Here is a 15452-nt window from a genome sequence, read left to right as displayed (position 1 = left end):
AGATACTCTGTATTGGACTGGTGCCATCTCTAATAATAATAATAATAATAATAATAACAGTTATTATTATCATCATCATTATTATTATTATTTGTCACATGTTTCAGTGGGTAGTGTCATCATTACAGGTAAGCCCATCCAATACTGGAAATAAACCTGGAGCTTTCAGCTGCCTGTCTAGTGGAAAACTGCTGTTAGAAGAGCACTGGTCATAAAAAATGCATGCCAAACTACATAACATTTATCCAGCTGTCAGATTTAATAAGCTAGTGAAAAAATATTAAATAACTCTAAAATATTCTAGATATTCTAATAGAATGATCTTCAAGATATCCTCAGTAATCATAGTACATTACTGTGTAAAATACTACTTTACAATTGAATCAGTCAGATTTTTTATGATGCCATAAAATAGTCTATAATTTCAAAAACAGTATATAATCTTGAACATGGAAAATGTCCTCTTCCATCCAAACAAAATCCTAATAATTAGAAATTAGTATTAGATATGGTACCACGACCCTCCTCAGGATAAAGCGGTTATTGATGGATGGATGGATGGATGGATAGATGGATGGGTGGGTGGGTGAATGAATGAATGAATGAATTAGAAACAGTGCACCAGTCACCAACATGCACATTCTGCTCTGCACATGACCATGATCCAGGGTGTCAGACCTCCTTAAATTTTTTTGAGCGCTGTAATATTTACTTAAAATTTTTAAATCATTTGCTGTCTGATAAGTGTGTTGCAATCACAATTAGTCAATAGTTGGCCAACACTTTGTTTACTTCTCCCTGTTGAGATGTACAACACACATGTACAACTCCTGTATAACACATTTGCACACCGTGCGTCAGTGAAAACAGAGAATTTCACCATGAGCTGAAATTCTCTGCGCTTCACGACTTTGGCAGGGAAGAATGACAACTTAAAGGCCTTGGGAAGTTTAAAGTTGTCATGATCTATCAGTTCAGCCAGGATGAGTCAGGGAGCTCGGGTCAGAGCCAGCTGAAAGTCTAAAGTCTATCAACAAAATTCTGAAATATACTTCCACTCTTTGTTCAGTCTGCTGACAGGCTCTAATTTACACAGGTCACTGACGCCACTGTGAGCGTGTGTGCGTATGCGTGTGTGCGTATGCGTATGCGCGTGTGTTAGATTGGGAGAAATATCATCTGGACACACACTATGACAGTTCAATCCTCTTGTGATTACTCACTCCTTGTTCATTATTGCGTACCTGCATCCAAACACTCTCTATTATCTACTACGTACAGTACTAATCACAATAGATAAACATGCACGATAAGGAGTTTATGACAGAGTGACTAATCTTTTCTCCTGAATACGCTACATAACGCCGTTCTGTCAAACACAGTCTCCGCTTGCGTTTTGTCCTTGAGCAGAGGAAAGAAAAATGAAGTAAATATTTGTGGTCAAAGTCAGACCTTTCAAGCTAAACAGTGCATAGCCACATCTGGTTCCAACTTATTTTGAATGTGAGGCTTGCTCATAAGGAGGAATTGATTTAGTCATAGGCCTAGTGGCATCGCAAAGAATTAGCTACATGAAAGAACACAGTGACACATCACAAGTATGAAGTACATTTTTCCTCATATGGTGGATAAACCATTAGGGTTTTTTATGGTTCAATTGAGATTTGTTTCAGAACGATGATTTTTGTGATACTTGTGTAAACAAAGCCCAGCCGCTATATTTGGATTATTGAAACCAAATGCTGTAACGTAATGCGTTAACTAGAGCAACATCACTGATTACTTCATAAGGGAAAAGGATATTTGGATATTTCACATCTATTTATCCTGTCAAGTAAATAAAATATTAGCATAAGCTAAAAAAAAAATTTAAAAAAAGATGTCCAAGATGTTAACTATCAAATAAAGCATGCCAATAAAACAAATGAAGCAATTATTCACCAATATTACACAATTTTTTTTTTGAATCATGCTACTTGATTTAAAGGGAATCTTCAAGTTAGCTAATGCTGATGTGAGCTGTGATGTGTAATGCTGACACAATTCTTCACGCAGTTCACAGACAACAGTACTCCCATATTACATAACCTCTGATGCGTCAGCGAAAAAGGACTAAAAAATATCAACCCAAATGCTAATCAAATCCATGGGTTGTTTCAGTCTGTGTAATCACCTGACATGACTGTCACTAATAGGCTGCATGAAAGAAATCAAGCCCAGCCTTGCTTCTTCATACCATTCTGTGTATTTTTCTTACGGCCAGTGGTGGTGCTGCTGCGCTTGGTTGCTAACAGCAAATGATCTGCTATGAACGGCAAAAATGAAACTTTACATATATTGAATTCTTGTTATCTTTAACAGACAGTTTAGACTTAGCCCTGCCAGCCCATTTACACCAGCTGTGCCTGACTGATATATCTTTTTATTTGGGAGAAATACTAACGGTTAATGGTAAGTGTGTGAATGCAAATTAAACTCAAGATGTTCGTGTTATTGGGGAGGTGTACTTCCCATGACAAGGTATTTAGCAAAAATGTCAACATGTCTAAATGTTAATTTACTGTTTTGTTACCAGTCAACATTAACAACCACACTACCGTTCCAGTCCACAGTACATGAAAATAAAATAAAGACTGGCTAAAAGATCTTAATCAACATTTTAGCAGGGAATGTAAGGGAAATGCTGAGGATAAAATAGGAAGAATAATGCTGGTAGAACTGAAAGTTTAAGTGCTTAGTCTCATTGATTATGAAAGAAGCATGACCTTAATACGTTTCAATACTAAGCTCAATAAATTGATATACATGGTTTTGGCCACAAGTACCTCCAGCCAAACAAACAAACAAACAAAGTCAACTTGCTTGACCTAGTAAATAACTGATAGACGAGGGACATTTGTTGGCTTTTAGCCAATTGGTTAACCTTGGTTGGACTAGTTACTCACAGTTAGTCATTCAAGCATGTCATCATTTCTCAGCATTAGGTACTTCTTTGTGTGTGTGTGTGTGTGTGTGCTGGCATGGAACATTTTCTAACACTAAGACTAATCTAGTTAGCTTCGTTTGGGGATATTCTCTAGGTAAAGTTAGGTACTAATGTTAGCTATATAGTTTTGTTTGTTGTGTGGACACATGACCATCACATCCATATGTGATTTTTGAACATCCCATTCCACACTGAGTCCCCTCTTTGCTGCTATAACCACCTCCACTCTTCTGGGAAGGCTTTCCACTAGATTTTGGAGCGTGGCTGTGAGGATTTATGCTCATTCAGCTACAAGAGCATTAGTAAGGTCAGGCACTGATGTTGGGTGAGGAGGCCTGGGGTGCAGTCTGCATTCCAGTTCATCCCAAAGGTATTCAGTGGGGTTGAGGTCAGAGATCTGTGCAGACCACTCGAGTTCTTTCTCTCCAACCTCAGCAAACCATGTCTTTACTCTTGTGGCATATTTGTGATCTACTAATGCAAGGTTTTGATTAAAAAAAAAATTTCTGATACTGAACTTCAGTAAAACTCAGTCCTGATTTCATTTATTATTCCTCAGGAAAAAGACTAGCAAACAGACTTAGCAGCTATGAAATATTAGCAATTGTTTACAGAGAATGTAGCTTGTAAACAAGTGTGTAAACAAGAGTATCAAGAGCTCAAGATATGAAAGATAGGACAAATCTTGTCAATAATGTCAACAATTTCTCATACATTTTCACAAAACATTTTAAAGTAAACATTTAAACTTAACCACATAGCTATGTCAGATAGCTAGCTAGTGGCCAGCAGGTCTATGGTTTAACTAGCTTAGTGCTAAACTAAGTGATTTCTAACCTCTAGGCTACTGTTAAGAAACCTGAAAACAAGAAATCATGAAACTTTTGTAACACAAGTGTAAAAGGTATTGCAGGAGACTGAATTAAATTCCTTTCATACTGAAACTGAGAAAATTCCATACACAAATTAATAATACTAAACTAGATCAATTAAACTTCTGAATAAATCTCAGTATACCAATTGCTATGGTAAACATTGCCATGAATCACATCCGAGTCGCAGTCTGTTCACAACATTGCATTTACAAAGAAGCAATATAAATGTTCAAAATTCTAGGAAGTCTTATGTGCACCTAGAAATACCACCTATACCAGTATAGCACCGTGTATACAATCATTTCAGATTTTCTTAACACACTATACTGTCATACTGGTATATTGTAGTACCCCTAGTCTTCATAATAAAAGAGGAAATTCAGCCTGGTGTTGAGTGTAGTAGGAGAGATCACCATCGGAGGTGGATACGTTTCCCTGTCATTGTTGTGGTAAATTCTAGATCCTTTATTTTATCTTTACATAGAAATGAGTATATAGTGTACCTTTAAATACTAATTATGGTACACTATAGCCATGTTTCCAGGTGAAAGATACATATTACAGGTACCGAAGATGCACCCTACAGGGTACTACCCCCGGACAAACAAAGGTTTTCTTAGAGTGGCTCCTAATGAAAATCTTTGCCTTGTTGGCTCTTGTCCCTGATCATATTGTGCATAATTCATCAGTATTAAAAACATAATACAGAACAAAACACATTCCATTCCAATGCAGTTGGGGGAAACATATTATTAACCAAAAATATTGTGTTATATTTCACGTCCCCCTCCCCTTACCAACAGCTATCACCGGACAAAAACACTCGGCCGAATATGATCAGAAATGCATAATGAAGAATACAGAAGAAATTTGCATTGCAGTTTCTGTTTCTCTTATCTGGTAGAAACATCCATGCAACAACACCTTAAATTTCCAATATGCCATTGTCTTCCAGTTAGGCCCTGTTACCATGGAAACCTTGCTCTTGCAGGGCCATTTGCAAGATACAGTAGAGAAAGCCCAGTGGGATGTGTATTCATTGAACAAGAAAAAGACACTGGAACACAGCATGCATGTACATGCAAGCACGTAACAAAGGCTGAATCAATTAAGCCTGTGCATTGTGTGTGTATCTGCGAGAATTCTTGCATTTTATTTAAATCACACAATGCCTCCATGCATCACCAGACATCGTACTGTTATACTAAAAGGGAATAGCAATGGTTTAAAAGTACATGAACTGGCAGAAATGCATCTTGTTTAGATCTAAGCATGCCTATAGCATAAACTGTAGACACATAGGGGGAAGAAGAGTCATGTCACATTCTGAGAGGAAAAAATAAAAAGGGAAGACAACAACTATTGCATATATTGCTTTCGCAAGGAAAATGGGGTTGTGGAACACCACTGACGCATTTTCTATTTTTCATCACTTAGCCCTTCACTCAACACACTTTCCAAAACTCTCAGCAGCCTTTCCCCTTGAGGAAAATGACCAATTATCATCATGTCACATAGAACTGTCGAGAACATCTGCATAACCTGTCAACTGCATTAAGATTATCGTTCATTCTAATTGAGATCTGAAATGAAATATGCGGTTACACTGTTGGAGTTGGATGTTGCATTGGCTCATTTGTGTGGAAACCAGATTTGAGGGCTTTAGAGTTTTTGGTTTTAGGGATTTATTGGTTTCAATTTCAACATTGTGTACAGAATATCTGGCTGAAAAGTATCATCTCCCTTCATATTGAGCAATTTAAAAAAAAAAAAAAAAAAAAAAATCCAAGATGTGACTGTGCACGTGAGCATGCATGTAACATTGTTCATGTGTGTGTCTGTAGCTGTATTATTGAAAAAAGTGTTAGTAATAGTTCTTGTAACCCATCTAAATATTATCTAACATTTCAAACAAGATATAAACAAGATACAAAGCTAATATTGGCAAGCTGAGACCTTCCTCTTTACAGTTATATATCAAACTGTGGTTCTGAGTCATAATAAATCAAACATGTTGGATTGGGTCAGATAGGGGGAAACAAAGTAGTAGCCTAATCTGTGTTCTTCTTAGAGAAATATTCCATTCTGTACACATACACTGGGGAAAAAAAGGGAATATATGGTCTGGAACGTATTACGTATAGTTAACATAAAAATATTTAGTTTCTCATCAAACTGTGATTTCATTGCTTATACTAAATTTAATTAAACAAGTTTCTAATTACCAGTTTGAGTCATGTAGAGTGAGCGTGATTAATTCATGTAACATTAACATGATCCAATTACGTTATAAAATCTTGCGAGGATGTTGGTGCTGACAGGAAGAAATAACTATAGTATTAAATTAACCTGATTAAGTCATGCGTGGCACAATAGTGACGTGGGTAACGTTGCTGCTTCACAGCGCTAGAGTACTGAGTTTGATCCCGGGTGAGAGTGCAGGGTTTGATTTTATTCAGGACTTCATCAGAAAATCTACAAAAACACGTTGCGTTAATGTTACTCAGTTCATTCACGTGGAACTGATATACACATTTGAATAAAGTAAATTCAGTGAGCTTTTTTTTCAGTGTATCGTGAGCACCAGAGGCTTCCTGTACCACACACGTTGGGAGCAGTTCCTATAGCCTTACTGCTCTGTGTGTGTGTGTGTGTGTGTGTGTGTGTGTGTGTGTGTGTGTGTGAGAGAGAGAGAGAGAGAGAGAGAGAAAGAGAGAGAGAGCCTGTGTGTGCATGTTGTACTGCATGTAGAGGAGGAGAAGAGTCATGCAGCTGTGCTTGATCTGGGGGGAAACACATATTAATACTCTGCAGATGTGTAAGGCCGGTCTTGAGCACATGCTTCACACTCAGAAGAAGGAAGAACGGCAAGGAAAAGAAGGAAGAAAGGCAGAATCTAGCTATTGTAGCACGAGAGAATTAACACTACTACAAAGTACACTGAACCCAGAGGAAATTGTGTAACACAGACACAAAGGCAAGCATCAGTGTTCATGCAATGTACATATTTTCCCGTAAAGAAACGCATACACACACACATACACGGATATAAGTGTCGACTTCTGGAATTAATCACTTCGACTCTTAGCTTTTCAAACCACTGGGAAATATGAAGGGTATGCGGTTTTAGCTAATGCCAAAGATTCCTTTCACCCACAAGACACATGTAAAAGTTTTATCATAACAACAGCACATATTTCACCTAATCAAATAACTCATGGAGCTGGTAAATCTGCCAAACTGGCAACAGTTGAATGGCTAAGAACGCAGTCTTCCCAACCTCACTAACCTCATCGAGAGGGTGGGGTGGGGGGTTTGCATTCTACAGTCTGTCCTTTTTGAGTAGCACACCCATACTAAGTGTGTAAAAAGTCAAGTCTCTGTTATTTTTCCATTTCTTACCTCATGGAAAAACTTTACACACTTGTTTTAAGCCTTTCGAGTGAATGACAGATCACTTCAAGGTGCCAAAACAGTTAGCTCCATTTTAAGCTCATTGACAAAAATGAGGCAGGAAATTGAAACACAGAATTTGCCAGACATTTCCCATAGACGATGCCCTGCCCTTTAAATCTACTTACTAGTTCGCTGCCCTGGAGCCATTTTGGCATAACTTATGGATACTTATGAGGCGTTAAACAACTTTAATTTCCCAGAGTTCTCCACAGCACACGATTTTGTCATTAACTACAGCACATCCAAACCTGCAGCAAGTGACCCTTGTTTAAAGCTGCTGACGCATAAAAAAACCACTGAGACACACTTACTGTGTGAGAGTGACCAAGCAGAGACACACTGAGGAGGACATCTCAGTCCACACCCTGCTCACACACATCACTGATAGCCATTAGACATACAGCCGTGCCACCAAATGTCAACTTTCCTCCTGCCTCCAAAGAGAATTAGTCCAAATGGCAGAAGCAGATTTTGACCTTTAACCTGGGAAGAATGACTGAGATGAGATGCGCTGAAGTGTGGTGTCCTCTTACACACTACATACTGAACTCCATATCCATATCTGCAAGCAACCCATCAGCAAACTCGTCCGTAATGGAGTTTGGCGAATGAGGAATAATGTTAACACTGAAATTGCCTACCAGTCTCTTCTCATTTCATAACAGAGTGTACTATTAGGTCTTGAAAGCACCAGTGGGCTTATGTCCAACAAGGCATCAAGAATTATTATGGATCAATAACAAGGGAAACAATAAAAATACAGCAGCTGCGCCTTCACAACCTTTTCCAAGCTGTCAAAACACTACAACTCTTTATGCCAACTTTTTAACAACTAAAGAGCATTTGAGATACTTAGAATTTTCATTATTATCAATGTCCTTGTATTTTAAACTAAACTAAACTGTATCTGCACATGAGGCTGAAGTCAGCAGTGTCTCAGTGACATAAAACCCCATCTCTAAGAGCCTGTCACCTGATACACAATGTTCAGATGTTTTTTTAAAGTACAGTACATACTGCAAATTTCAGTGCAAGTACAACCAAAAAAAAAAAAAAATCTAAGCAAAATCATGGTGCACTCTGCATTGTATGTTTATTAAGTAGGTTTTCAACTTTATGCAGATGGCGTCACAGGAGATATTTACCAACTGTTATTTATAATGTAGTCCTATGCCTAGAAATTTGATTTCTGGAATATTTAATAATAATTAAAGCTCTTCTTAATCCCGTTTCACACCAGACAGCAGTGGTGTTGTGTCCTACATGCTGTCATGTAATCAAAGTGGCCTTTAGACACTGGCAGAGCACAAAGCGGCTATTTAAAATAAAAATAAGCACAGTTTTGTGTTACATGCTCATGGTTTCTAATTAGAAACACTACAAATACAATACTGATGCTATGTTTTGTAGTGTATGCCCATAATCTGAATGGTACATGGGTGATATTTCAGTCTGTAGCCTACTGTAGCACTGTGCACTCTGGCGTCGGTTAAAATCCAAACTTCATGAACTTCTAACTGCCGCAGTGCGTAGAAGTGAAAATTTCACTGGCTTAATGAACTTTATGCGATCATAAACAGTGGTAATGCACGTTTATAATATTTACAGATATTCACACATTATATTTACAAAACAAGTGTACAGAAATGAATGCTCTGCAATGATTTTGGTGTAATTTGGGCTTCATGCTCATGAAAATGGGGGTCACAAGAGTTTTGGGCCCTTAAAATGGGGTCAGTGGCCAATAAATTTGAGAATCCCTGGTTTATTCATTTACTTAGCTGATTCTTCACACAGTATGATACATGATTTTATTTCCTAATGAGAATACAGAAAACACTGCTACTTTTCTCAGTGATTAAATTTTAGGCACTTGCATTGACAGTAAAACTTGCTGTTGAGAGTATATTCTGTGTATCTCAGGCTCAAGAGTGTGCTACAAAATGATAGGAACTTCATGTACATGTTCATAATTCAGTAGACAGCATGAGATGCTGTTAAGAGTTGAGCTCTGGAGACCTACTAGTAAAGTTCAGGCTCTTAAGTATTCACCAGGTTTAGCACGTAATATGAACTCGCCAACGTGGCCTGCACTCATCACTTTAATAGCCCTACATCACATCATTAATGATCGTGGATATACAAGAAGGACCACTTTTTCCTCAATGATGACTTGCTCATCAGTAGGTTGTGAGGTCAAATCCTGCACTGCCAAACTGCCACTGCTCGGCAAGGTCCGCAGCCTGATCAGCTTTTGGATAAGTATATGTAACTGTAATGCAAGTAAATGCAAATGCAATGCAAATGTACAGCCTCATGAACAGGAGTGAATTTTTTACTGGCATCCCATTACAATTCCACTGCCAGTCACCCGAGAGCTAGCGTTCACTGATTTGCAGGTTTTACAGTTTCTGCATTTGTAAGATTAGCAAACTAGGAATGTTATTATACTTATCTGTGCATGTTGAGTATATGAGAGTATACTTGAAACTGAACGTGCAGTGTTGTTTTATGGGTAAGCACTCACCCTTCTAGTATTGTCCAGAACATGTGGGTCAGGGCGACCATAATTGGGTGGGTTAGCATGGGGGTCGTAGCCTAGTCTGGCGAGCATTGGTGCGATGACAGGCATGTCCCTCAGTACGTCCACCGGGATTTTCCCCACCCACTTGGACAATGCCTCCACGTTGACTGGCTTGATCACCTGGTCCGTGGAGCGCTCCACCCTGTGAAACACAACAAGCTCTGGGATTAGCACTAACACTTTATCATTCCTCATAATCCAACTAGCTGCCTAATTAGCCCTAAATGCATCATAAGATACAATTAAATAATGCTCCAGACCTTCCTCCATTTACAGTGGCATGTAAAATGGTTCAAATGAACAACATTTCACTCGCTGAGATCATCTCCCCATTGCCACGTATCATATTCCACTGGCCACATAATGTTTGGATTTCATTAAGATAATGACAATGGCAGTAATGGCTCTATTAAAGACAGAGTCCCAATAACTCTCCTTAACCAACCAGTTATAGTCCACTGATCACATGCTAACGGAAAATGCAGTGAAATAGCTTAAATAATGAAATAATAACCTGCAGGTTTATAGTATAGTTGCAATTTATATGGTTCACAACAAATCCCACGTTGTGTGTAGGTACGTTATTTTTGTACGTTATGTTAAAGCTTCCAAACAGCTCGAACAAAACAACATTGTTACTATGGTTACAGTGAATCATGCATTATGTCACACCCATGCTAAATTATTGATCTCTGTGAAATGAAATATTCAGCAAGTTGGGGAGAGCTGTTGTTTATTAGAGAAAATACAATATCAGGCATACAGATAATTTCAATACTTTTAGCACTGAGAGGACATTAAACAGTTATCCAGGCTTAAGAGAGATGATCATATAGTCATGGAACATATGCAGGGTTTTTTCTCCGGAGAATATTGAAAGCGTGCTATCTTCCTCAAACTAAGTGTCTCTTGCAATTCTGGCAAAACTATTTTTGTGCTCATACACAGCAAACACTTTTCCTTTTTGTAATCGTACTGCAACAACTTTGCACACTGTTAAGACAAAAACAGAAGACAAAAACAGTTATCATTTATAGCAAAGTCATTTAGTGTGTTAGTTTTCGCAGACGTTCCTTCATTACATAAATATCAAAAATGGTCAAATATCTTAATGGCATATTAAGATATTAATAGTGAAAAAATATTTTTAAAAAACAGTGAAAAGGTTGCATCTGTGTTCCTGAATGCATTAAAAACTCTCTAATAAGTTGCCCAAACCTCTCTGAACAGCTTATGGATCCTCTTGGCTGTAATATTCTGCCATGCTTTAGCTCACCAATTTAGGATTCTTTATGTTTTTGGGTATTGTCTTGTTGCAGGATCCACATTTAATTTGAAATATTTTTTAATTCTATTTTTGCTAGATAAACAGTCAAAAAAAAAGAGGTACGTTTCCAGGGGGGGGTGCAAACTTTTACACAACTCATCAAGTTACTGCCAAAGAAGAACAAATCAAGTTTATCATCATACAGCTGGATCAAATGTTCTTATACACACAAAGACAATACAATTATTGAAAGAAAATATTTTAATAAGTTACATGGTATCAATAGTTTAATAAGTTACATGCTATCATTTGCCAAATTTATGTCCAATCACTTTTCTATATTACACTCTGGGCTATTTTGAACTATTTCATAAGTTTTTATTTTCTTTATAGTTTAACAACAGGTAAAATACAGTGACATCTTATTGTAGGATGATTTACTTTAGTTTTCTTTAATCTGAGACTTTGTGTAAACTTAACCCAGAGAAAACAGTATCCAAATCCAAATCCAACTATTGGGCTACAATATTAGTTAATTATTTTATATCTATAACTAGTAAAAAAAAAAACAAAAAAAAAAAAAAACAGCCAATTCTCAGAATCATTAAAATATAATCACATATTTATAACAAAAATATTAGTATTTTAACACATACTTTAAAAAAAACATAGTTGCCACAGTATAAATATTATAAGTTTGTCTCTTTCTTCATCTCAGTGAAATTTTTTCAGTGAATTCGGAACTTTCCATTGGCTTTGAACCGCAGGGAATGGGAAAAGTGCTTAAGAAGAATGCTATGCATTAATGCCGTCTCCCTCCCCTCTCACTTTCACTGTTTTTGGAGCAAAGACTAGTCGAGGCCACCTTTGTTATTCCCCCTGTAAAGGCAGATGGGAAACAGATTACAGCAGTCAATCCCCGTCTGTAGTCGAGGCACTGGGAATCTCCAGCAAGCCCTGACTTTCTACATCAGAGAGCTGCATGGTTGAAATGCCAAATGTCCTCCAGGACAGGAGCTCTAATATGACATGGCCAGAAGGATTTTTTTATTTTTATTTTTCCGTTCTTTTATTTCCATTGAGCCTGCTGTAAGTAGGGTAAGGCCTCTAGTGTGACTCACACTGCCATGTGTTTGCGTGTACAAGCGTATGAGTGTATAGCCCAGGAGCAAGCGTGACTGCCTGCCTCGTCACGTCTCCTTAGGCATCTTTTACACTCTCAGAGGTGCCCAGTTGAAATTGAAGAATCAGAGTGAGTGCACATCTCTTCTCCTAGACAGTCTGTTCCTCCCCCACAAACACAGTAGATTGTGGCTCAGACTATCAAAAACACTGGCTTTGCTTCCTCACATGACTTCATAACTACTTGGCCAGTTTCAGGCTCTCCCTTGCAGGGGAAGCAGCTAGTGTTTAGTTTTACTGAGTAGATCCATACTGTACACTTCTTCGAGTTAGAGACCTAGCCTTCTCCCCAGACACTGGGCAGTCCATTTACACTACAAACAAGTGGTGCTTTACGTGTTGGACTCCCAGGCCAATACAGTGCTTTACTTCAATAACCCATCTTCGTTTGAATTGCACGTCGGCGCTTACTACATGATTAATAGGCTTATTTCAGTCTTAAGACAGATGGAATTGCTTTCCCCCGCATTTTTTTAAGAAGATTGTAGCTCAAGATATTTTCCACTAATGGAAGCTGGCACTAAGTTTCACTCTAAAGTGATGCTCTTAGAAATAAAAAAAAAAAAGCGATGCGCAAGTGTGACGAAGAAGTAAAGCCGATCCAGGCAGCCTCTTGCTGATGAGTCATGCCATTCTCTCTCGAAAAAAAAATATAACATCTTCTGTCATCCGCTGTTGCCATGGCCAACTAATGGAGAGCCAGCATGGCTTCAATACACTGATGCTAATTGCCATGAATATATAAAGCTACAAAGACACCCTTTGAGGTGGCATCTGAAAGCATTTGCAATTCAAAAGCTGTCACACTGGCATTATAATGGATGGCTCATAGTTAGTCAGCAGAGAGCAAACTTGACTATGGACAGATCTGCAGATTAGACATTAGTACAGATTAGAACATCTGGAACCCCTAAATACAACAGTTTTTATTAGGGATGCATTAATAGCTTTTTTCAGTCCGAATACAAGTTTTTTGGTACTAGTTGATACCAATCCCGATACCGATCCTATTACTAGTATACTAGTATTACTAGTATTAAGCAATCAGGTGCATTAAGAAACATTTCTTTTTGTTCTGTTTATGTTGATTGGTGCCATGTGCTGCTAGCAATAAACTCCCTATGCTGAGTTTTATGTTTAAGATGTTTAAACGCAATAACGCTCGATATTGGTATTTGTATCGATATATCCCTATTTCTTATGGTTCAGCAGAACTGATAGCTCTGAGTCTCATATAGTCACATTCTCATGGGCTGGCCAAAGTAGGCATGATCAATCTTCATCTTCTCCACCCATAGCCCATGTGTACAGGAGTGCTTTTAGAAAACACAAATCCCCAAAGTGTCTGAGAACAGTGCTGGTAAAGAAAGAGGAATAATTTAACACAGATAAAGATGTCCATTTCTCTAGCAAGAGCCATAAGGCCTCTTAATATTGAGATCAATATGGAGATATAGAGAATGGAGAACAAACAAAAACACTAAAATCTGTCAGGTGTGTTAGAGCAGGAGCAAGACTAAACTGTGCAGTGCATTTCAAAGCAGCAAGCGGATTCCTAAGCTACACCAACATGAAACTACAGCACTCACCACTATCTTTTTCCAAACTTTCAATAATAAACTCAAAAAAAACCCCACTGTTCCTGATCAGCTCTACAAACAAGTTTAAAAAAACATGTGAAGTTCTTCCTCACTGAGCTCTGCTTAATGGCCTCTGCCTGGTTGTCAATTATTCATGATGAACTCTAGTGCTTTTCTACTGGGTGGTGTTTTCCTAAAGTCAGATAAGAGAGATCCCCAGCTGCATCACACTCAGTAATGGCCAGAGCTCTGCCACAAGTCACCTTAAAAATATGAACATGTAATGGATCTTAATGGTCAGGTCCTGGCTTTAGTGACTCTGGGTTTGGATTATGTGGTGCACCATAGCCAGAGACCTGGGCACTTTTCTGGCAGGTGCTGTGGGCCAAATTTAATGGATGGTTTTCTGTAAGTGCCCTCTGGGAGTCTGGGTGGGGTTCCGTGTTCATCATTAGCCATTAGAGCCCTGTAGGCCCCCCTCCCCCACCTAAAATCATATCAATGCCTCATCTGAAAATGAGCTATGGTGCCCCAGTTCCCCTGGAGGACTGTAGAATGATTGAGGCTTGAGTAGGCATGTTCTACTGACTACCTCGTAAAAAATGGAGGGCCACCTTAGGCACAGTGTGCAGTGGAGCTCTGCTGATAGACTTAGTTTGATGCAAATTATATACCAGTAGGAAACCCAGCACACGCCATGCTTTGGCCTGCCAGACTATTCCAGACCTGGCAAGCCCAAAGAGGAATAGTGAGTATTCCCACAGAAAGTTGTGGGATCTGACATGGTTCCATAGGGCTGACATTTTCACTGCTGTGTCACTCTCAACACTTTTTCTCCAAAGAATGAACGTTTATGACTACTTTCGAATGAAAATTTTCAGTGGCTGAAATTCAGAGCATCCCTAATAAATATAGTAGTAGTATACATTTTATTTCACATTTGTGAACTCAAACCATTCTCCATTTATCTTGACAGAAAGCAAAGGCACTGTGTTAGTGCATCTTTCATGTGGAAAAGTTGAGTCGAAGATGACTAATCCGAGATGGGAAGGAATGGAAGAGCTTCCAGAGGGTGTAAGTTAACATGTCAAAGCAGCTACACAACTGTCGATCATACCAGATTCATTTTGATTGGCTCATCTATGTTTTTTTTTTTTTTGGGAGGGGAAGGGGGACTGTGCTTTTTGTGTATTTTTGAGTGATAATTCAATGCAGTGAACGCCGATGGCAAAAAGCAGAGCTCCTACACAAAATGCAAGTGCTGCTATTCCTTGTTTCCTGTCAATCACTGGCAGCATTGTATTCAGTAAAACACCACTCCTCATGTTTCTTTTTTTTTTTTTTTTCCAGCAGCACTATTGACATCAGTTTGGTCATGTCATGTGTCCAGGGCAAGTTTGTGGCTTGGGACACTACATTAGGTCCCTTTTTATTAATATTTGATTGGAATCAATGTGTTGAAGAACAACATGCATATGGTCAAAGACTGGGACACCATCTGGTATCCAGAGAACTCAGAAAG

At 38.4% G+C, this 15452-nt stretch overlaps 1 protein-coding gene across 5 annotated transcripts in view; it reads right to left on the bottom strand.

The window, feature by feature from the left end:
- The window catches only part of tpst1 (tyrosylprotein sulfotransferase 1), a 42207-nt gene that overhangs the window by 10452 nt on the left and 16303 nt on the right, over positions 1–15452 (bottom strand). For all 5 annotated transcript variants that reach the window (XM_026924428.3, XM_053239943.1, XM_053239942.1 and 2 more), the window contains exon 3: positions 9845–10043. In XM_026924428.3, the coding sequence (XP_026780229.1) occupies positions 9845–10043 (199 nt within the window). The remainder of the gene's footprint in view (positions 1–9844; positions 10044–15452) is intronic.

The sequence above is a fragment of the Pangasianodon hypophthalmus genome, chromosome 14, assembly GCF_027358585.1.
Source record: "Pangasianodon hypophthalmus isolate fPanHyp1 chromosome 14, fPanHyp1.pri, whole genome shotgun sequence".
Classification (NCBI taxonomy): domain Eukaryota; kingdom Metazoa; phylum Chordata; class Actinopteri; order Siluriformes; family Pangasiidae; genus Pangasianodon; species Pangasianodon hypophthalmus.
This window is presented reverse-complemented; position numbering and strand designations above follow the sequence as displayed.